The sequence below is a fragment of the Chinchilla lanigera genome, unplaced genomic scaffold (assembly GCF_000276665.1).
Source record: "Chinchilla lanigera isolate Chin_1 unplaced genomic scaffold, ChiLan1.0 scaffold00140, whole genome shotgun sequence".
NCBI lineage: Eukaryota > Metazoa > Chordata > Mammalia > Rodentia > Chinchillidae > Chinchilla > Chinchilla lanigera.
Window position 1 is genome coordinate 2763459 of NW_004955541.1, and position 22527 is coordinate 2785985.

General features: G+C 61.8%; 1 protein-coding gene across 1 annotated transcript in view; it reads right to left on the reverse strand.

The window, feature by feature from the left end:
* Positions 1-14082, reverse strand: part of Cbfa2t3 (core-binding factor, runt domain, alpha subunit 2; translocated to, 3) — a 53172-nt gene extending 39090 nt beyond the window's left edge. The window contains exon 1 of the mRNA XM_005411026.2: positions 13733-14082. Coding sequence (XP_005411083.1) covers positions 13733-13808 — 76 coding nt within the window. The 5' untranslated portion in view covers positions 13809-14082. The remainder of the gene's footprint in view (positions 1-13732) is intronic.
* Between the last annotated feature and the right edge of the window lie 8445 nt (positions 14083-22527).

Sequence of the window (22527 nt, forward strand, 5' to 3'; positions counted from 1 at the left end):
CAGGGCCACCCGCGGGGAGCGCGCAGGATCCCGGCGCCCCGCCGCCGCGGGCCGGCGGCTGCATCTGCTTTGCATTAGTTTGCATATCATTCGTGTTCGTGCCAACCTGCAGAAAGGCCCGAGCCGCTGCCCGCCCCGGCGCGCCCCACTTTCTCCTCTTCCTTCGTCCCCGCCGCGTTGCCTCTGGCCGAAGCGGGCGCAGCACCTCGCGCCTTTCCCTTCCCTTCCCTACCCGCGCGCGCCCACATTTTGTTTCTTGGAGGTGAGAGGGGTCCCAGCGTCATCATCCTAGGAGACGGAGAGGCCAGAACTTAACGGCGCAGTCTTGATTTGCATCTCATTTGGCATAAATCTGCATGTGAAGACCCGAGGTCTCCAATTGCCAGTACGACATTCAGCCGTGGGCCAGAAAAGGCCCCTCTGCGGCTCCTGGCCTGCCTGGACCCCGCCCCACTTCCTGGGGCACTTTGAGATGGTGACACAAACGTCTGGCATGTATGCTGCTGGGTTCTGGACTCAGACTGTGGCGGTGCCGCTTACCCCGGAAGCTGCAGCCAGCTTCGGAAAAGGCAGCCTCGAGCATTTCATGCAGGCTGTGGGCCTCGAGGGTTGGGCGTGTGGCTTGGGCCGCAGGCTCTGCGCACCACTTGGCTATCTGCACCACTCTCCTCCTTCCTGGCTTCCCGAGTCTGGGGCTCTTGCACTGTGCAGTTTGAGATGTGCCTTGATTCTCCAGGCCTTCAGGGAGGGAGCACACAGCCAGCGGGGCTCCCACGAGGCTGGCGCTTCAGAGAGGTTGTGGTGCAGAGGTGGCGGGTGGGGCCTGCAGCCAGCGCACACCCCTGAGATCCACTTCCAGGAGTCAGGGGCAGCTCGGAGCGGGGGCCAGACAGTGGGCCAGCTCTGGCCTCTGGGTACCTCAGTCAGTGTGAACATGGGTTCTCGAAACCTGCTCTGTTGAGTGACCAGAGCAACGGCCTGGCCCACGCAGGGGCCCACAGCCTTCAGAGATGGATCAACCTCTGACACAGCCAGAGCCCGGCTCTGGGTGCTGCGTGGGTCCTGGCTGGTGGGCAGGGAGGCGCGCTGGGGTGGGTTCCAGTCTGTGCCAGGTGTGTCTGCTGCGTCACTGTCTCCATGGGCCCTGACAGCAGCAAGCACTGCTGGGCTCTGTCTGCCTCTCCCTACCGCAAGCAGATATGACTAGGACTCCGCATCCCAGGCACAGGCCAGGGTCTCCCTGACTCGGCCTCCCTGTCTCCCTGTCCCCCTCCGACGGAATGGACTCTCAGGCTGGGAATGGCTGAGTCACGCCTCCTGCACACTGCTAGTGGTGCTAGGACAGGAGTCCACGCTGGCTGGAAGGCGCGTGTGGTCTACTCTGCAAGGCAAAGCCAATGACCCAGGAACCCAAGCAGGGCTGTGCGGACACAATCATGGCTTTGGGAAATCAGGTGCTCGCTGGCTTCCAGTGGGCCAGAAGTTATGAGGTAGGAGCTCAGTGCAGTTAAAAGGAGGCCTCGCGGGCTTCTCCTGGGAAGCCACTCTCCCCTGGCAACTAGTCCTCTCCACGGAGCCCAAGCGGATGTGCCTGCCCCAGAGCATGGGGCCAGGCTGACCTGCAGCTGGGACTGTCCGAGGCCACCGTGCTACCCTCAGGAAAACAGCCAGCCTTTCTCCTGAGGGCAGCACCCACTGCCCTCAGAGCCCATAGCTCCCAGCTCAGGGTTGGAGCACAGACAAAACGTACAGCAAATGGTTTACCCAGGAGCCTTGAGCTGTGCTGCTCCCATGGCCTACAGGTCCCCTACATCCTCCCACGAGCCCGTCTGCCTGATGCCCAGGGAGCTTGGGGACTCACGTGTCCCAGGCGGGTCCTTGGTGGAGGAGAGGTTCTACTCACCTTCTCTGCTCACCTTCACTAAAGGTTCTGAGTGACTGTGGGCACCCCAAACATTTCTCGGTTTTTGTCTAAAAATCTTTAACAGACGTTTACGTACCTACTAAAAGCATAAAACCTGACATACCAGAAGTATAAGTTAAAGGATGGTTAATGGGTTCTACATACTGTAAGAGCTATGATAACCACCGCGATCCATTTTAAAAGTATGAGAAGTTGTCCTTAAACATCTGACGTTTCACTCAGTCCCTTACCCAAAGCAATGAGGTGTTAAATGTAACACCAAAAGCAAGATCTATGAGAGAGAAGTTTGGTGAGCTGGGTTTTGTAAAATTTGAAACATCTCCTTTGCAGAAGTCCAGAAGACCAGCCCTGGCCTGGGCAGGGCACTTGAGAAACTGTCTGGAAAGGGCCATTACCCAGGATGTGCGGGCAGCCTCAGTGCAGAGCAAGAGGACGAGACCCCCAAGTGAGTGAAAGAGCTGGGCCGACACCCCTGGGAGCAGACCCCCAGGCGGCAGGCAAGCGCTCGAAGAGGTGCTGGTTTCCTACAGCGCCAGGCGATGCGATTTAGAACAAGAGACATCGCCTCCCCTTACAACTGGGTGGCCCAGACCCGACGCAGCAGCTGAGCTGCAGGAAGTGCTTGGTGCAGCGGGGTGCAGAACCCTCCTTCAGAAGGAGGCTCGGGGGTTCGTCACCAGGCCAGCAAGTGCACCTTGCTGCTCAACCGCATGCTCCTGCTCCTTGGTGTCCCCCCAAGAGTTCAGAACACGTCCACACGAAGGCTGCCGTGATGGTCACAGAAGCATGATTGGTAAATGCTCAAAATTGGAAGCAACAGGGCTGAACTTCAGTGGACGATTTAGCAACCTGTGGAGTCAGACAAGGGTGGTATTTAGCCACAGAAAGAAACGAGCTGTGAGCCACCAAGAAGCTGGAAGGAAACGTACAGGAATGTTGCTCAGAAGCCCACCGGGAAAGGTCACATTAAAGGGTTCCCCCTGCCTGCCGGGCTTTGAGAGGTGAGAGAGCTGCGGGCGCCTGGGTTCGTGAGCAGGGAGGGCGAGAGGGTCCCTGAGCGGTAGGCTGACACTGTGGATACAGTGATGGCGGACGTGTGTCAGCACAGAGCATCCAACCCACAGAACGTAAAACCCTACAGGGAAGCCTTGCCAGGCATGGGGGTGCATCCCTCTGACCATAGTGCTCTAAGAGGCTGAGGCAAGAGGATCACAAGTTTGAGCCCCGCCTGGGCAACTTAGTGACTTTGTGAGCCCCTGCCTTAAAATAAAACAAATAAATGAAATGATGCAAACTGTGGACTCTAGTTAACAATAGTGAGTCTGTGTCGGCTCCTCAGGTGTAGCCCAACCCCACATGGGTGCGGACGCTGTGGGCCGTGGGGACAAGAGCCAGGGTCTAGGGGATTCTGAGTTCAGCTCATTTTTCTGCAAACCCAAAACTGCTCTAAAATTTAAATCTGTAAGTGAAAAAAGCCCAACAAATCAAACCATAAATATCGACATTTATTTATTTATTGTCTTTTTGAGACAGGGTCTCACTCTGCAGTCCAAGCTGGTGTTGAACTCACTCTGTAGCCCAGGCTGGCCTCAAACCCACAGTGATCCTCCTGCCTCAGCCTCTTGAGTGCTGGGATTACAGGCGTGTGCCACCACACTCTGCCAAAGACATTTTAAATATCTTGTGCAAGTGCCACGGGGTCTGAGTGGTTGGAAAGCACTGATGACCCCTGCAGCCCTGGCCCGCCCCATCCAGGTGCTTTTCTCCTGCTGGTTGTTGTAGCCCTCTGGCAAGAGTGGCCTGAGGTCGGACAAGGAGGCACCACTTGGTCATGGGCTGCAGGGAAGCTTCCAGCCTCTCCGGTGCCCCAAGGCCCAGGCCGAAGCCCTGGGGGTCGTCTCTCATGCTGGACACAGGGCTGGCTGGCGGTGACTAGCAGCTCCGTGGCTCTGCGGGACGCCCCTGCGCAGGTGTCTGTGCAGCACTTTGTCGATGGTGACGACCTGGAAATCCACAAGGCAGGGTGCACACGAGTGCCTGCCCCACCCGCTGTCTTCACAGCTCCCGGCGCCCTGCGCACGGTGGGAAGTCGGGGACCACACAAACGCCTGCCCAGACACAGCTGCTGGATGCATCGCGGCACCTTTCGCGGACAAGTGTGGCCGGGGAAGGGCACGTAAGTCTGTGTGTGCTCTGCTGCCAAGCCACGAGGGCTGCAGACTGAATGACGAAGGCTGGAGGGCTTAGGGGGCCCCGCCAGGCCGAGATCCTGTGTCTCCTCTTTCTGCTGCTCCTACTTTCTGCTTTTCTCCATAGGAAGAGAGCGGTTTCTGCACATTGCCGACTTCCCAGGTCCCCCATGCTGCTCCCTGCAGCTGGGGCGAGGTGAAGTTGATGGGACAGGGCCCGTCCTGTGGCCAGGCAGTCAGTGTGCATGGTGGGGCGTGGGTAGTTGCAGCCCTGGGTCCCTGGAGGAAGGAGTGGGCTCTGGGTGTCCGGCACTGTGCAAGTCCACGCAGACCCCAGCTGCTCAAAGAACAGTACTGTCAGAGGAGGGGTGTGGCCTGGGAGTGGCTGCACGAAAGCCTAAAATAATTCCAGGCACTGAAACTCCGGGGAGAGGCTGAGGCCGCAGTGCCGGATGGGGAACTGCGCGTGGGAGGAAAGGAGAAGTTTCCCAGGTCACGGTGGAGCCCCAGGGTGGAGGTGGAGGCCAAGGCACGGCCTCAGAGCCCTAGCACCGGCCCTGGTCCCTTGCAAGGGGACATAAACGAGTCCACAGCCCAGCCTTTGCGCGAGCCTCCAGCTTCCTCAAGAACGGCTACTTTCAACCTTAGTCCCTTCTCTCTTCCTCTTTCTTCCCTCCTGGAGGCGGAGCGAGGAAGCAGAGAGTCTAGTGGGGCAGAAAGCGGGTAGACCCGGCCCCGCGGTCAGGGCTGCCCCACTGGATTTGCTAGGTGTTTGCTAGGTGCAGTTTGCTGCCTTCTGTCTGCTCCCCTGGCTTTCCTTGTTTGCGACTGAGTGCAGTCCTGCTGGATTCTGGGCTCAGATCCTCCCTGGACATAGTTTCCGGGCTCAGAAAATGCAAACGTAATGCTCTCAGTGCAATTTGAATTTCAGGTGAACAGTAAATAATTTTAATTTAAGCATAAACTAGGCAACATGGAGAAAAGATTGACTTGAGAAATACTTGTTTTTCTGGAATCTGACTAACAGTGGTGGTTCCCACGGATGAGGGAACAGAGCCAGACGGGGCCAGGACATGGGCCGACGTCTGAGGCCCTTGCTTCGGTCCTGACCTGGCCAGCGTGTCTGCTTCTCCCTCTCTCTCTCTCTCCTGCTCTTTCTTTCCTTCCATCACTGGGGGTTAAACCCAGGGTCTTTGCACTGAGCTACATCTCCAGCCCTTTTAAACGTTCACATAGAGACTTGCTAAGTTGTTAAATACCCAGGCTGGGCTTGAACATCCTGATTCTCCTGCCTCAGCCTCCCAGAGTGCTGGATGACAGGTGAGCACCACTGTTCCCAGCTGGCTTTTTCAACTGCTTCCCTAAGCCTGGAGAGATAGCCCCAAACCGTGTGTGACTCGGTGCCTAGGACAGGCGCCCACAGACAGGAGACCTGCAGAGATAGCGGCGGCACTTTGGGCCAGGAGGGGCCAGGAGGGGCCAGTCCCAGCCTGCTGTGACGCTCACTGGGCCTGGCCGTGAAGGCGAGTACCACCTCCACACCGGGCTGCGTGTACAGAGGTCCTGGGACACTTGCCTGGCAGAAAGTGCTGTACCGGGTAAGCCACACCCGCCGCGGCCTGGAGAGGGTGCAGGGGCCTGGCCACCACCGAGAGCGACCCCGGCTCCACAGCTGAACCTGCGTCCCTCTCACAGCCTCTGCTCCCCAGGCCGGATGCGGCCGCACACAGCTCTCAGGCTCTCGTCACTGCCAGGGCCCTCGGTGGGAGTCTGAGCCTGAGCCCCTACAACTTCCACGGGCAGGGTGCAGTCGGGGGGGAGGCCACGGGCAGCCGCTGGTGGCCATGAGCAGAGAAGCCACCCTGGGCAGGACACTGCAGGCAAGGCACTGGGGGCAGGACCCAGAAGACAGGACGCCGCGGGCAAATCTGGAGGCCAGGAGGAAGTGGGCACAGGTGGCCTGCGAGATAACGCCCAGCAGAGGGTGTGGCAGGCGGCTTGGAGGGAGACCAGGCTGAGCCTCCACCCTACAGCTAGGGGACAGCGGCGTCTGGCTTTATTTTATTTTATTATTATTATTATTATTGGTATCAGGAGTCAAACTTAGGGCCTCATGCTTGCCAGGCAGGTACTGTGCCACTGAGCTACATCCCCAGCCCCAGGCTTTATTATCTTAATGAAAGTTGACATATTTTTTCTTTAACTGTGGAAAATAGAAATGAAATTTACCATTAAAATGAGGATACTCGCATGCTGTGTGACCATCACCGGAACAAACTTCCGTGCATTTTCTGTCGCTGTGGTCTTCTTTTTTCTGGATTTTCATGTAGATGTGGCCCCACGGTCCGTGTCTGGTTCCTGTACTCAGTTTGGTGTTCAGGCGTGTGTCACTCAGGGACTCCCGAGGCGGTGGCACCACCCTGACGCTTGCAGCTGGTGTTTCCTGAGCACCTCCTGTGCACTGGCAGTGAGATGGCCTGCAGACCCCGGGCCCAGCAGCCAGCCTCTGTGTTCCTGGCCTCCTCAGAGGGCCAGAGTGGCCGCAGGGTTCGCACACGCGGGAGAGGATGAGGGCACGAGCACTGGAGGCAGAGCCTGGCCAGGCCCTGCAGGCGGAGGCTCCCTGTCACCCCAAGCCACTGTCTCCTCTGCAACATGGGACCCTTCTGTGTAGAGGGCCGTGTGCAAAGATAGGAGGGGTTCTGCCTTCTAGTGGAGTTGCGGAGAGAATGTTCTGGGCCCAGCCCTGCCCCTGTACCCCTGGGCTCCTGGGTAAGACAGCATGGAGGAATCCATGGTGAGGCCTCAGTTTCTGGATCATCCATCCGTCATCCATCCATTACCATCATCCATCCCTCTACCATCCATCTATCCACCAATAATACATCCATCCATCCACCACCCAGCAATCCACCACCCAGCCGTTTACCAACCATCTGTCTACCACCCAACTATCCATCCACTATCCATCTACCCATCCATCCATCATCCATCCATCCAACCATCCAACCATCTATCCACCACCCGACATCTACCACCCATCCATCCAGTATCTACCACCTGTTCATCTACACCCACCATCCATCCTCCACCCATCCGTCCAACCATCTACCACCCATCCATCCACCATTCATCCACCATCTGCCCATCCACCATCCATCCACATCCACCATTCATCCATCCATCTACCACCAACCCACCATCCACCCACCATCCATTCATCCATTGACACAACATCGATCAATCCATTTCTCTCAGATTGGAATTTAAGGTGACACAATGGGGCATTGACCAGTAGACTTGTTTGCGTTGATAGCTGACACACATCATCTGGGTGGGATCTTCTGGGGCCAGCTCTGCTGCTGTCTTCAGGAACACTTCCTTGGTTCTTGCGAGCCAGAGCTCTGGCATGGAGGTTTCCATCCGAAATGAGCTGGGCATGGGCGAGACGTGCGCTACACTGGGAGGCAGCACTTCACCTCTAAAAGCACCGTCACTGGTCCTGTGTCATGGGTTTGTAGGGCGTCCATTGTGGGCCACACCCCCTGCACAGCGCGTGCTCCCTGGTCCCGATGTGCCCGTGGGCACTCTGACTCCATCCTCAGGATGAGCGCTGCAGGGGTGGCGTGCAGTGAGCTGTTACTTTTGGAAACTGTAGGGCCCCCAGGCCACCATGACCCATCCAGGAAGCATCTGTCTGCAGCGGAGCTGGTGGCCCTCGCGGGAGGGGGTTTGCACTGCGGGAGGGCTGGGGATCCTGAGGCTCAGGCGAGCAACAGTGTTACAAGTACCACAGGGCCCTGGCTTCTCGGGATATGCAGGCAGCGTATGGTGGGGGCGGCCCCAGCTGCTGCAGAGATGGCACAGAATTCCCCTCGGCCGCCCTTGCCTCGCCCTCCCTGTGTGGGCGCCCAGGCGAGCCCCGCCAGCATGCACAGGGCAGTGGACTTCCCCGGGGCCCAAGAGGCCCAAGCTCAGTGGCCTGAGGGACTGCAGGACTTTCCACCACCAGGGTCACCACCCAGGCTCCTGAGTCAGCCCTCGGCCCAGGGACAGATTGCAAAGGGCTACTGCCTGTTGGGCTTGGGGCTGGGGCAGGTGAGCCCTGGCCACGTGGCATAGCCCCCGCCACTGGGGACCACAAGCCACACTCGGGCGGGGCTACACCCAGCCTGGGCCCCTCTGTGTCCTGCAGTGGAACTGGCAGAGATACCAGCACCCTCACCCATGCAGGCCCCTCAGGAGTGGCAGTGTGGTGCTGGACCGGTGGGCTGCCCACAGGCCTTTCTGTGGTGACTGAGAGGAGATGCCTGGCACCTCACCTCTGCCCGGCTTCAGTTGCTGGGGCCGTGTGGATGAAGGTTACAGCCTGTGCCCTGTGCCTGCTGGCAGGACCAACCTCACCTTCCCTCAAGGGGGCAGCGGTCAAGCCCTTCATCCCCAAGGCCGGTGTATGGACCTGGCGTGCACTCTTGTCCAGTGCTTTGGAGAAAGCCACGTGGCGCAAAGGGACAGGAAGGGACTGGCAAAGGGAGCTCAGTGCTGGACACACAGTGTGGCCACCGTAGGTCCATACGGCCCCCACTGGGGCCAGTGGAGAGCCATGGAATTCATGAAAGAGGAAATCTTTTATGAAACAATTTAAAACTAAGTAACAGCTGGGTGTGGTGGCACATATCTGTAATCCCAGCACTTGGGAGGCTGAGGCAGGAGGATTGCTGAGTTCAAGGCCAGCTTGGGTTGTATAGGGAGATCTTGTGTCAAAAAAACAGAAAACAACTACCTTCTTCCTTCACATTCGGTGTAGAACTGACAGTGTTCGTGTCCTTGCTTCTGCATAAGGGCTGAAAGTGGCCTGTTTCGCTGCCAGCAGGGTTGCTGGGCCCGGCACCGCTGAGCTTGGCCCTGGCCACACTTGGGGCAGGGCCCCCAGGGGGAGACTGCAAGAGCCTCCAGGGTGGGGACCCATGGGGCAGCTGCATCGGGTCTCCAGCTGTCTGGGGGTGGTGGGACACCTGGCCCTTTCGGTTTCCAACAGGAAGCTGCCTCTGCACGCCCCCCCCGACACCAGATCTCAGGCTCCCCCATCGCTCGGGGTGCAGCCCCAGCCGGATGCCCCACCCCTGTGGGGACGACCGCCACCCCGGGCTCAGGGAACTGGCGCTGGAGAAGCCCCTGGGTTGCGCAGTGGGCTGGGTGGGATCTACTTGGGTTTTCTGCCTCCATTGCCAGTTCTGGACCACATGGCCCTGACTCTGGGGCTAGTGATGTTGAGGGGGCTCCACCTGTTGTCTGTCTGTCTGTCTGGGGCTGGGGACACCAAGGCAGGCTTGAGGCAGAGGCCTCTGGGAAGTCAGCGGGAAGAGGCCTTGGAGTCTGCACAGCACCAGCCCCAGGAAGGGGAAGCAGTGTCCTGCCGGAGGCAGGGCCCAGACCCCAGTGCTGTGGGACCACAGTGCGCCAGCGAGTGGTTGAAACTTAGACTCCTTGCCACCAAGAAAGGACCCAGAGTGAGAAGCCCTGGGTGGCTCTGCCCTGGAGTGCAATGGTGCCAGCCCAGGAGCCTGTGGTGAGGACCCCACAGGGCATGGGGCTGAGGTTGGGGGCTCGGCACTCTCCTATCTGCTCTGCCAGCCCCTGGGACCGGGGCTTTCCACACACTCAGAACACACCCAGCTGGGAGCAAGGAGGAAGCGCCGAGCCCACAGGGCCAGCAGATTCCCAGTTCCTTCTAGTGGCCCCTCAGCAGCCAAGCGAGGGCTGGGAACAGGGCTGGCGTGACCTCTCCTCACCCAGCCTACCTGCCTCTCCAGGGGCCTCGCAGCCTGCAGGTTCAGGCCGGGCACAGGGGACAGAGGCCTGGAGCAGTGCCCCTGCGTAGCCAGACGTCCCTCCTCAGGCTGGCCTGGAGCACCAGGGCACAGGCCGCGTCGTTTGGCTGCCAGGCCTATAGGGGCTGCACTTGGCCCGGCCTCAGCGAGGCTGCTTTCTGGCTACAGCCTGCTGTCACCCTCTGTTCACTGCGTCCCATGGGGCTCCTGCCCCTGTGGGACAGAAACCTCTGAAGGTGGAAGCCACAGTTGGTGGCCTGTCCAGGAATGCTGAGCGGCGCAGGGTGGGCACAAAGAAATATCAAAGGAGACCAGCAGTGGACAGAAGCCTGGGTGGACGCCACTCTTTGGGAGAGGCCCAGAGTGGCAGGTTCTCTGTGCACAGGGGCTGTGCCAGCCCGGGGCTTATTATTGGCATAGGCAGGGCATCAGGGTGGTGATCCAGGTGTCAGCTATGGGCAGTCAGGTGGCACCATCAAGAGTTTCCTCGGCAGCACCACCCAGCTGGGTTAGGCTGCCTGCTGGGCTTTCTTCCCCTGGGAGGTGGAGGCAGGGGCTCCATCCCTCGGAGCTCAGCCTTGGCCCCCTCCCTGCTCAGAGGAGATAGGCCAGGTGGGCAGGCACCAGCCTCCCTGAGGCAGCCTTCTCTGAGTGGGCAGCAGTGCTTTCGAGGGTTGCCGGAAGACACCACCCCAGGATGGCTCCAGTGCCTGTGACGGTGCCACCTGCCTTAGCCCTGGCCCAGCCTGAGCTCCTGGGGAGATGGGTGTGTTTCAGCAGAGGGCTTGAGGCCTTGGCCAGCTTTGCCCTGGGAGGCCTGAGCAGACAGGGGACAGTGTTCCCTGGAGGGGACGGCGCATGCAGAGGATTGACACCACGGGGTGACGGGGCTGCGGAGGGAGATGGAGTGGGAGGAGGAAGGCGGGGAAGGGACAGTGTGAACCAGAGGCCCTGGGCTTTGCACCCGTGGAAGGTCCCTGGGAGAATCCTGCGGCCCCACCCTGAGCAGGTGGCTGTGCGTGCTTGGGGCCTGGTGAAGATTTCATCCCCTCCCTCCAGCCCCTGCGCCCCATGGACGACAGCTCTGACACCGGACGGGAGCCCAGGCTGGGGCTGTGCTTCCTGCCCAGGTGCCCGTGTCAAGTGTGCTCACCGGAAGTGAAAGTGCAGGGCCGGAGCCCGGGCCAGGGTGCTGACGTGCTGAGAAGTGAAAGTCGCCCCAGCCTGGACACCTGCGAGCCGCCCCCCGGACCGCTTCCTCCCAAGAGCAGGCGCCTGTGCTGGGCTTCAGCCACCTGCACTGTGACTGCCACCCAGGAACGTCTCAAGAAAGCTCTGGCCTGAGGGCACAGTCCAGGGAGTGGCAGAGGGGCACCTTGTCTGGTCCCTGCCCTGCTGCCTTGCTGTGCCCTGGCCCCATCCTCAGGCCAGGTCTCCCAGCCCCAGGGACAGGCCTGGGCCTTCGTTGGTCAGAACACACAGAGCCCCTGGCACTTCTGGGACCTCAGAGTCTCCATGCAAGCTGCAGGGACAGGTGGCTCTCGGACGTGGCACGCCCTGTGCCTCCTACACCACCTGGCCAAGAAGAGGGCCTGGGAGCCATGGTCAACCTGAGGGTGGAAGGCAAAGGCCAGCAAGGACAGGGTAAAAATACAGCGGTTAGAGGTTGCCGTGCGTCCCTCTCCTTGAGAGCTGTGACCTTAGTGTCCCCTCACACTCGGAGTTCGGAGCTCCCTGCCAGTGGGATCCCGGCCCTCCATGAAGCCGCCTGTCCCCAAGGTGCCGGGTGTGTGTTGTCCACAACTGCTCTTAACCCCTGCCACAGTCTGGAGGACCAGTGGCAGCAAAAGGGACAGGGCTAGAGCCGCACTGGCCCACCCTGACCAGGACAATTCCACATGGAGAATGGTGCAGGGAGACTTGGGAGAGAGGAAGTGACAGAAGGAGAGGAATGACGCGGCCAGTCAGGACACCTGAAGACACCAGGGCCTGGGGCATGGGAAGTAGCTTGGCCCCGATGCTGGTCTCTCAATGGTGGCCTCCAGCACAGTGACACAACATATTTTTGTGTCCCAAGTCCATGGGTGGAGGAGATGGAGGAGTTGGAGGAGGAGAGAGAGGAGGACGAGATGGAGGAGGAGGTGGAGGAGGAGGAGATGGAGGAGATGGAGGAGGAGGAGATGAAGGAGATGGAAGAGATGAATGAGGGGGAAAGATGGAAGACATGGCCATGCTTAAGGTGAAACTTGCTGCCTGCATCCCAATTTCCTGCCTAAAGTGATACCAGTAGGCCAAGCTCTCCTGTGAGTCCTTTCCAAATCTGCATCCCTGGTGCCCTCTGCCTGCTCCCAGGCAGGGTGGTCAGGTTCTGCCTCAGGCTCCTAGCACCACCACACAGCTTGCGATGTACACAGTAGATGCCTAATAAATGAGGAACACAGGCACTCTAGAGCCCGCTGCACTCCAGCTCAGCGACAGATTGCACCCCTGATGGGCCAGTGCGGGGGTGGGCTAGGGGGCACCCTGCACCCCTGACCCCTTGAGGGGTTTCCACTTTGCAGCACCGCCCCAACCTGGATGGATGGTGGTCACTGTGGGGCGCTCCTGTGCTGGTACTGGGGAGGAGACCCTGCACCACAGCTCAAGGGAAGTCAGAGCCAATCAACCTGCTTCCTGCTCAGATTTCCTGGGACTCATGGGCTGAGGCCCACAGCCTGCCCTGGGCCAGAAACCCACAGGGCCACCACGTGACACGCCCCACGCTGCCCCTGGTGGCACTTCCTGCCACGGCATTCATCTTGCATGGGTCCTGGGGGTCATGAAATGACCCTGGGGACATGAGTGCCTCCCGCCCAGCAGACCGTGACTGTGACACACACAGCGAGCTCCATGACCACTTGCTGGCCCTGGCCTCTGTGGGCGCAGCACCCTTCCAAACACACACCTCTGTCCACACCTCTGGAAGCCACCACTCCCGTCTTCCCGCCTCAGGGAGCCACACCCCCAGAGCAGGAGGGCCTTACACTAGAGGAAACTGAGGCCCAACAGAGGGAATTGGCCCAAAGTGTGCAGCCATGGGCCATGGGGACCAGGTGGGGCCATGGACTGCCCCTCCTCCTCCTCGGGGTGCCTGGGGTTCCCCACTGGGAGAAGCCCGTCGGGCCCTGAACCCTGCACCTGAGCCTAGGCGGCTCCTGCTGGCCACCAAGCTCCGTGCTCTGTGTGCGGCGTGACCCCTCCACAGGGGACTCCCCGTGCCCCGAGCTGCACTGACCACGCAGCAGGAGCACCGAGGGATGAGGGCCTGCAGCTCCGCAAGGGGGGGCCACATGGCTGGTGCCACAGCAGAGCCACCCACCTGCCCCAGAGCCCCAGGGCCCAGGCTGCACCTGCCTGCCTGAGTGTCAGGGGAAGGGGGCGGGGCCTCCTCAGAGCCAGCCGCCCCCGAAGGGTGAAGGTGCCCACCTGGGCCAGCCCCGCTCTCCTGGCCTCAGTTTCCTCTCCTTGCCTGTCAGAATGCTCCATGAGCCGAGTCCCCACGGCAGAGATGTGGCCACCGCTCCTGGATGGGACTAGGGCTCTGCCTCTGGGTGGGGCCGGACGCAGGTTGGCACCTGCCAGGCTCCCCCAGCCACCTGCCCCAGCTGCGCAGCACCGCCGTGTTGATATTCGAGGTGGGGCGGCAGGGCCACGCTGTCAGCAGAACCGGGCAGGTGGCGGCCTGGAGATGCCACCTTCCTGCCACCTGCTCTGTGGCCTCAGCCTTCTCAGCCTCGCCAGCCTCTTACCTGGGCTGCCCTTCCTCGGGCCCCGGAGCGTGGACACCAAAGCCGTGTTCTCCAGCGTGGAGGGTGCCTGCGACATGGGCCTTGGATGGGTCAGGGACTGAGTCCTGCAGCGGGCAGCTCTCAGACGCCAGCCCTGAGCCTGGCGTCTGCGGGGACCAGCGGGCAGGGCCTGTGGGTGAACAGGAGCCCACACCTCTGTCCCCAGGAAGCTCAACCCCTTCTGGTCCCACTGGCCCAGGCCTGGGCTCGGGTCGGACGGGCGGGTGACCGCAGGGGCTCATGTGACCGGGCGGGCTCGCGACAGGCGGAGGGCGAGGCAGCCAGCTGTGTCGCCGTGATAACGTGGCAGCACGCAGCTGCACCCTCCACCATCTGGGCCCTGCCTGCTGCCTCCCCCACGGCCATTCCGGTCTGACTTTCCAACAACTTCCTTTCCCTCCGGCTGGCGGCCCTGGCTGCCTGAGCCTGCAGGTGTCGGGGGCATCTCCATGACCCCAGGCAATGCCCATCCCGACCAGGGCTCCCTGAGTCACTCCTGGCTTCCTAGGCCTGGGGAGTCCACACTCACCCCCCTGGGTGCCCTGGCTGCTTAGCCCAGCTCTTTCCTGTGCCCCCCCATAGCTGTTGGTGCCCCTGGAACAGGGCTGGGTGAACCCTGGGCCCCTGTCCAGCCCCTGATGCTGTCGGCCCACAGTCCTGTGCACAAAGCCGTCTGCCTGGCCGTCCTGGGCCAGGGCCCGGGTCTCTGTGGACAGGGCGCCTGGGACAGGAGCTGGCAGGGACCATGTGGACAGAGGGGTGATGTGTGCCAGCGTCGGTGGGAAAAGCCACTTCCCATGGAGCTGTGACAGCTGTCAGAGAGTGGCTGCACAGAAGGGACCGTGCTGTTGGGCTTGGGCAGGGTGCTGTCCAGGCCGTGGGACACCATCCCTGCTGAGGTTCCACAGGCAGTGGGCCCAGGAACGCAGGGCGTCTGCTGCTCTGATCGGATCGACTTTGCTGCTGTCAGAGCTGGTGCAGCTAGTGTTTATCCCCAAGTCCCAGGTCTCCCAGAGCCCGCATTGCAGTGTGGGTGTCTGGTGTGGCAGTGGACACGTGCGTGTCACAGCTTGGAGTGAGATGCGTGTCCAGAAGGAGACTCCTTGGTGCCGGCCTCCTGGGCCTCTGCTGTGAGCACCCATGACAGGGCAGCAGCCAGCATCAACGCACAGCATCCCCCGAGAGCGCAGCCGTCCCAGCCCCCCGTCCCTGGGCCCTGTTTGTTTCTGGTAGCGGCGGCGAGGTGCTAAGCCTGTGGCCTGCCGCCGAGATGCAGGACCTAGCTATGGCTGACACAGTCTGCACTGTCACCCTCTGCCCTGCAGGAGTCTCGGGTGGGGCTATGAAGGGTTGAGGCCAGGGCTGAGGCACAGGCCGGGGCAGGGCGGGTGTTTCCCTGCGTGTGGCCCCCAGGGACACTTCTATTTTTGCCTTGGCCCTGAGCCTCCTCACCCGCTCTCTGGCCTGTTCCAGCGGCAGGGGAGAAAGTCGCCTGCTGGGGGGGCCACCTGCACCTGGCTGCTCCCCGCTCCCCACACCCCGCCAGGCAGTTGGGGCTGCGGGAAGCAGACGTTGGCTGTGGCTTTCTGAGCAGGGCGGCCCAGGAGATAAGGAGCCAAGCGGAAGTGGCTGCAGGGGGCAAGAGGGACCACAGCCTGCGGGTCCACCTCGTCTGCTGCCACCCCAGCGTCCCACCCTCTTCCTCCTTCAGCCCCCACAAGTGCCCAGGGGGCCGCTGTGGGGTCCATGGGCCCAGGGCAGCCCCTCCCACCCTCCAGGAAAGCGGGATGGCACCTTGCGGAGCCCTGCTGGGTGGGGCTTCGGGTGGGGCAGAGGGGTATGGCCCTGGGAGGGGGATGCTAGGCCAGGCCTCTGAGGCAGACACACTCCAGGCTGGAGAAACTGCAGGGGGCAGAGGACGGAGGAAGGAACAGGCCATGGGAAGTGGACCTGCATTGGGGCTGGAGGCTCTCCAGGGAGGGGTCTCCTAGCTGCACATGGGTCTCCATCTGCTGGGCGGATAGATGGATGGACAGGGGATGGATGGATGGATAAGTGGTTGGATGAAGTAATTAAGGATGCATGAAGGAATTTTTTTTTTTTTTTTTTGGTCTTTTTGAGACAGGGTCTTGCTATGCAGTTCAGGCTGGACTTGAGCTCACTCTGCAGTCCAGGCTGGTCTGGAACTCACAACAATCCTCCTGCCTCAGCCTCCCAAGTGCTGGGATTACAGGTGTGTGCCACGCCCGGCTCCGCATGAAGGAATTAAAGGATGAATGAGTGAAAGGTGGATGGACAGATGCAAGACAATGAATGACAAATGAAGAGATGCATTAACAGACAAATGAATGCATGAAGAATGAATGGACAGATGAGGGGAGAGATGTACGAACAAGTGAAAGATGCAGGGTGGACAGGTGGGTGCGGGAAGGACAGATGGATGCAGGAAGGACAGAAGGATATGGGGAGGACAGGCAGATGAGGGAAGGACAGGCAGATGCAGGAAGGACAGATGGATGCAGGAAGGACAGACGGATACGGGGAGGACAGGCAGATGAGGGAAGGACAGGCAGATGCAGGAAGGACAAATGGATGAGGGAAGGACAGACGGATGCGGGAAGGACAGATGGATTCGGGAAGGACAGGCTGATGAGGGAAGGACAGATGGATGCTGGAAGGAGAGGCAGATGAGGGAAGGGTGGACGGTGACTCTGCTGGAGAACGCATGGTTCCAGGCAAGCGCCATGTCAGACGGCTCTGCAAAGGAAGGAGGAAGCCGCTGGGGCTATGTCCCCAGGTGCAGAGCCCTGAGGAGGGGCAGGCGCAGGTGGCCCGGAGGAACTGTGCCGGCAGCTGTGCAGTCTCCGTCTCCTGTCCTGTCCTGTCCCGGGGGAGGCCAGTCAGGGATGGTGAAGGAGAGGAAGTACACCGGCCCTGTCACGCAGGAGGGGCTAGCTGGGTGCTACCCCCAAGCGTGGCTCGGCAGGGCTGCGCAAGCTCCGTGTGGGGTGACTCTCTGCCCCTTCGCAGCCAGAGAGGGAGCAGGCCTGCTTTCTAGGGTCCCCAGGCCAGAGCCCAGGCTGGACCCAAGCCGTGGGGGAGGCTTTGCTGGAGCCGGGCTCTCTGCCTTCAGGGCTCACAGACCCTTTGGGCTCTGGTGGCTCTCTGCCTCTCACCCAAGTGACAATTTTAGGTTGACTTTTTCATGGTGCAGCGGTGGAGCCCAGGGCCTCATTCACGCTGGACAAGTGCTCTACACTGGGCGACGCCCCAGCCAGCCCTCTTGATTTATTTTGTAACAGGGTCTCAGTAAATTGTCCAGGCTGAGCTTGAACTTGCAATCCTCCTGCCTCAGCCTCCTGAGTAGCTGACGCTGCAGATATCCAGGTGTCAGATGCCTGTCCTGATGCTGGGAGACTTGGCTCCTTCCTTAGCTGCGTGGGAAGCAGAGCAGGGCCACACTGTGATGCCGGCTTGAGTCACAGCAGGGTGGGAACTTCGGGCCTGAGCCCGGACACCTGACATCTGGTGACCTGAGCCATGGTTCTGTGGGTGCTGGGGTGCTGGGTGCATGGACCCCGCAGTGGCACCCATCTGTGGTTAAAGGAAGGATGCTCAGACACCTGTGCTGTCCCATGCCCTGTGGCTTCCCCCTGCCTCGCTGTCCCCGCTGCCCTGCAGTCCCTCCTGCCCCGCCTGCCCCACAGGCCCTGAGCACAGGCCACTGTCGCAGTCTTTGCTGAGTGCCCTTGGGCGGGCGAGGAGGCCTCCCTGGTCAAGGCCACACAGCAGAGTGGGGCCTGGAAGCTGTGCGCTCTGGCCCGGTGCCAGCAGGTGAGCCAGGAGGAAGGCACCGCTAGCTCTGGGCCCCGCCTTGCTCCGCTCACCACCCGGAGTGGCAGGTGGTGTGAGAGGGTTCTTCCTAAACAGGGCCCCAGTGCATTTGCCTGGGGAGCCAGGCTGCTGCGGCCGGACCCTGGGCCTTTCTAGCCCTGCACACACCTCCTCAGAGCCCACAGGGAGGGCACTCACCTGCCCGGGCCCAGCGCCTGGGGCAGCCATTGCCTCGGGCTGGTTTCCCTGGACCAGCGTGAGGGCAGCTTGCGGGGGCCTTCTTGGTCTTGGCTGCATCTGAGGCTGTGCACCCAAGGCTGCTGGGCAGCATCCCCCGGACGGGGCTGGGGGGCAGAGGCCTCAGCCTGTGGGAGCGGGGGCCGGCAGACAGCCTGTGGCCTGATATCCCTGGGCTCAGCGGTGCTGTGTGGGGCTGGGGTTGGGATCCGGGCCAGGCCCTGGAAGAGCCCCTGGCCCCTGCCCCTCTGTGGGATCTCAGAGGTGTCCCCTTCCTGTGAGCTGGTGCTTGGGCCTGGCCTGTGGGCACCTCTGCCTGGAGCTGCCCACCACCTGGCATAGGCGGGCACTCCCCGGTTTCTGTCTGACTCAGAGCCTGGGCTGAGGTGTGCACGCTTGACCCGGCCCTGATTTCACTTCCCGTGGCTGGGGTGGAGGCTCTGTGGCGAGTGCAGGAGGGGATGCTCCCCGGGCACAGACCCGCTCCTCCGAGCCCTTCCCCCCTCCCCACCCCGCCTGGTGTCAAAGAGGAAGAGACTGGTGTGACCACCACATGGTCCAGAGCCTTCTGGAATGTTCTGCCCGCTTAGTCCAGGTCCTGGGCACCAGGCAGACTCAGTCCCGTGGCAGCACTGACCCAAGGAGGACAGCAGTGCCCGTTGTGTGCGCTGGCCTGGGCCACCGTGGAGCTGCCCATCTACCCCTCCGTGGCGCCCGGCCAGAGAGACAGGGATGCCAGCGCAGTGGGCCTGCCCTGCCCCAAACCATGCCTCTGCCACCAGCACCTTCCCCATCCCCTGGGAGCACTGGTGCTGGTCACGAAGCTGTCTTCGAAGTGACTTGGACGCGGGTCGAGCAGTGCGCAGCGCGTCCAACACGAGAAACACTGAGTTTGCCTCACTTCCTAGCTGCGTTTCCATGTCAATGTCTGCGCGCGCTCACGTGTCCCAGAGACTCACGCTGACCCCGCTGCACACTGTGGGGACCCCGACTGCAAACGCCATTCGGAGCTGCCCGGCCCTGGGGCCCTGGCCCTGCCCAGCCCAACTGCTGGCCCCACCCCCTGGCAGCACCAGCAAGAGGTGTCGGGTGCACCAGCTGTCCCTGTGTCCCTGTCCCTGTGCTCCCGTCTCTGTATCCCTGTGTCCTGGGGCCCTCCAACCCCGACACTCCCAGGGGCCTGACATACCTGTGGTGCTCTGACTCACCTGCGGGCCTCTGTCCCCCCGGGGGCCCTGGGCCCCTCTGGCCCACCTCTTTCCACCTGATTCTGGGCTCAGAAGGTGGGGTGGAGGCAGGAGGTGTCCGGGGACATGGGACCTGTGGGGATCTCGCAGGGGCAACTCTGTGGCCGAGGGCGGCCGTGGAGCCTTCTCTCCTCACTAGTCACGCCCCGCAGCCATGGTGGCATTCCTCAGGGCTGCCCCGCTGGCCCTGCCCCCTGCCCCAGACACTGAGGCCTGGGCTGGCCGCGGTGGGGGTAGAGGGGGCGGGCAGGTGAGGGTGACACTCCTGGGACGTGGCCTCCTGTGCCCCTCCCACCCATGCTCTCGTGCAGGAGCCTTTGCGTTTTCTAGCGTTTCTGGCTGCACAGCCAGGCAGCATCCAGCCTTTCTAGCTACTGAATGCCTTTGTGGCCGTCTGCGTTGTCCTTCTAGCGGGGTCTGTGAAGGCGCACCACAGCCCTTACTGTGCACGCGGGCGGCTTGGCACCTGCTGCCCGAGTGGTTCTCTGTCCGCACAGACGCCGTCCTGGGCCTCACCATGGGGGAGAGGCTGCTGGGCAGTGGGGCTGGGAGGCCCGGTCCCTGACCTTGAGGCTGTGAGTGGCACCCCTGACCTTTGCCCTGCCCTCCGCTGGTCTTTGGTGCCCCAGGCCCTGCTCCCCAGTTGGGATCTTGAACCTGGCCCCGCCCTCCTGGGGCATCTGTGCCTCCTGGGCAGGGGGCTGGGGGGCGGGGGTCCTCTGTCTGCCCCCAAATGCCCCCATCAGCCCTGTCCCTTCCTGCTGCCACCCCACCAAAGTGGCTGTGATCTAGGTAAACCAGTTGTTCTCCTCTGTCCTCAGGGACAAGGTGGGTCTGAACCTGTAGCCACTCTCAGGGAAGCCCCATAAGTGGAACCTTGAGACAGGAAAGCCAGAACCCCATCACTTCCTTTGAAGCCCTGGATACAGCTGTGCCTGAAACCCTCCTGGACATCAGTACGAGAGGAGCTGAGCATGTGTGACTTGCACCATGGACCCCGGGTCACCAAGGCAGTCCTGTGTGAGGTCATACTTTGAGGGAGCAGCATGAGGTCAATGCCCTCACTTGGGGCCACAGTCACCTTTGCCCTCAGGGGGTAGGGTTTTTCTAATGAGGGTCTTGAGCCCCGTTTCCGTTTGGGTTCTGTGTACAAGGGACACAGGGCCCTGGGGCCCGGCAGCTTCTTCACCCCGCCCCGCACTTACCCTCTCTGACATCCTCGTTTGAACCTGGTCGTTTCCTGCCCAGCAAGTGCCGGACTCCACCACGGTCGCCCAGCCGGGCCTTGTGTCTGAGCTGCAGTGCTCGGTGTGCAGGGCCATCCTGCCGGGGTCTGTCTGTCCCGACGGCTGGAGTGGGGGCCCGAGTGCGGGGGCGTGTGGCTGCATCTGACCACGTTCGAGAGGGAGAAGGCATCGTGCACCGCACTGGCAGGGCGGGCGTGGGCTCCTGGGGGGTGGCAGGAGACCTGGCTGGCCGGCTCGGGTTCTTCTACGCCCAGCTGCCTCCCTGTGTACAAAGCCCCCTGTGCCCCACCCCTCTTCCTGAGGACACTGAGGGTGGGTGAGGCTGAGGCAGGAGCCTCTCTGGCCTCTACCAGAAGTGGCAGCTGTGCCTGATGCCAGGCTGGGCTTCAAGCTGTGCTCATGCCCATTTGTGTGGTCTGTGTGTGCATGAGTGTGTAAATTTCCATTGTTTTGAGCCCTGGGCTTGGTGCATAGTGACAGCAGCCACAGGAGCAGTGGCAGTCACTGCTGGCTCCATTTGCAGGGGTGAAGCTGAAGACCAGAAACCTGTATGACCTCCTCTGCACACTGCGGGCTCCAGCCAGGTCTGCCTCTTCCCACTGACTTCTACTGCACAGGCTGGGCCAGAGGAGCTGGGGGAGTCTGCGCTGTGCCCTGGCCTGAGGGAATGGTGGGGACAAGGGCTACACCAGGCCTGGGAGCCCCGGAGAGGGGACAGCGCCCATGTGTACCTGGAGCTGACCTGAGCTGGGAAGCGGAGCTGTGCAAAGGCCCTGGGGTGGAAGGGCACAGGTGCTCAGGGCCTGTGGTTGGCCAGGCTCTCAGGCCTCTTGGAGCTGCTCCTGGGCGCTGCTTGGCTCCCATGGTGGGGACAGACACCAGGCTGGCTGGTGCAGAGGTGGCGCAGGGACAGCTAATATAAGTGTCCTCCACCCCAGAGCACCTGGGGGGCGGCCTGGCCACAAAACATCACCTGAAGCTGAGCCCGGCTGGATGGTGCCTGCTCCAAGCTCCTGCCCTGGAGGCTGGGAGGAAGCCATGGCCAGCTGAGCAGAGTGGTGCCAACCGACCACCTGGGACCAGAGAGCCAGTGCCCACCCGTGCCCTACCCAGCCGGCCACTGTGGGGCCATCCTTTGGGGACCCTCCCTCCACAGCCTCCCCAGAATAGAGGGGGTGGGGCTGGGCAGCCTCCCCAGGACGGCCTGGGGCTGAGGGGGCGCTTGCCCAGGGGAGTGGGACCTGGGGTGGATCATGCCTGGCTCCTGTCCTCTCAGCCAGGGTCCCTCGTGGGACCCTCCCCTGCCCCCCTGGGCTCCCCTGCAGTCCTGCAGTTGGGGATCCCAGCTGGAAGCCCCTGGATCGGCCCAGCCCTGGGTTCCAGCAGGGGTGCACTGGAGGGCCCAGGGAGCCACGGTGCCTGCTACAGCCTTACTGGGCAGACAAAGGTCGGGGTGGGGTGAGTGTGTGGTGTCAGTGACACCACGAGGGACCCTGGCCCTGTCCGTTTCTGTGCTCTGCCGGGCCTTGTACTCCCTCTGCTTTGTTACTGGGCTCATTACCTCCTGTTCCAAGATGACTGCGGTAGCTTCAGCAATCACAGCCTCTGACCACTGCATTGATGGGAAAGGAACCAGGGAGGAAAATCTTTCCCAGAATCCTCTGGTCGGACTCTCCCTTCCATGTATTGGCTAAGCTGGCTGTGCCCATCTTCAAGGGAGGCCAGGAAGGTTCCTATGGTCCCTGTCCTCGGGAGGAGATTGAGGTGCTGTGTGGAGCCTGTGGAGGGACCAATGCCCAGCTGAGACCCGACCTGCGGCAGTCCGCGGTCCCCAAGACAGCAGGCCCCAAATCGCGGGGACTTGAGGGAGGGGCCTGCACCTGGCCAGCTGCGCCTGACAAGGGCCCGCTCCTGCAGCCTGTTCCTCACGTCCCCGAGGTTGGGGCAGGGGTGATAGGAGCTGGCCACCCTGCTGCGTGCCTGCCAATCCCGCCTGCGCCGTCCCCCACCAGGCCCCGTGCGTCCCAGTTGTGGCACTGCGGCTGTTTGCCCTCGAGGACTCCAAGGTGGCTGGGGTGATACCGGGCGCTGCGGGGCCTCCTGCCCGTGTGTGATTAAGGCTGGGCAGTTGCTGCTGCCGTTGCCTCTGCCAGGTCCTCCTGCACCCAGCTTCCTCCTCACACTCCCTTGG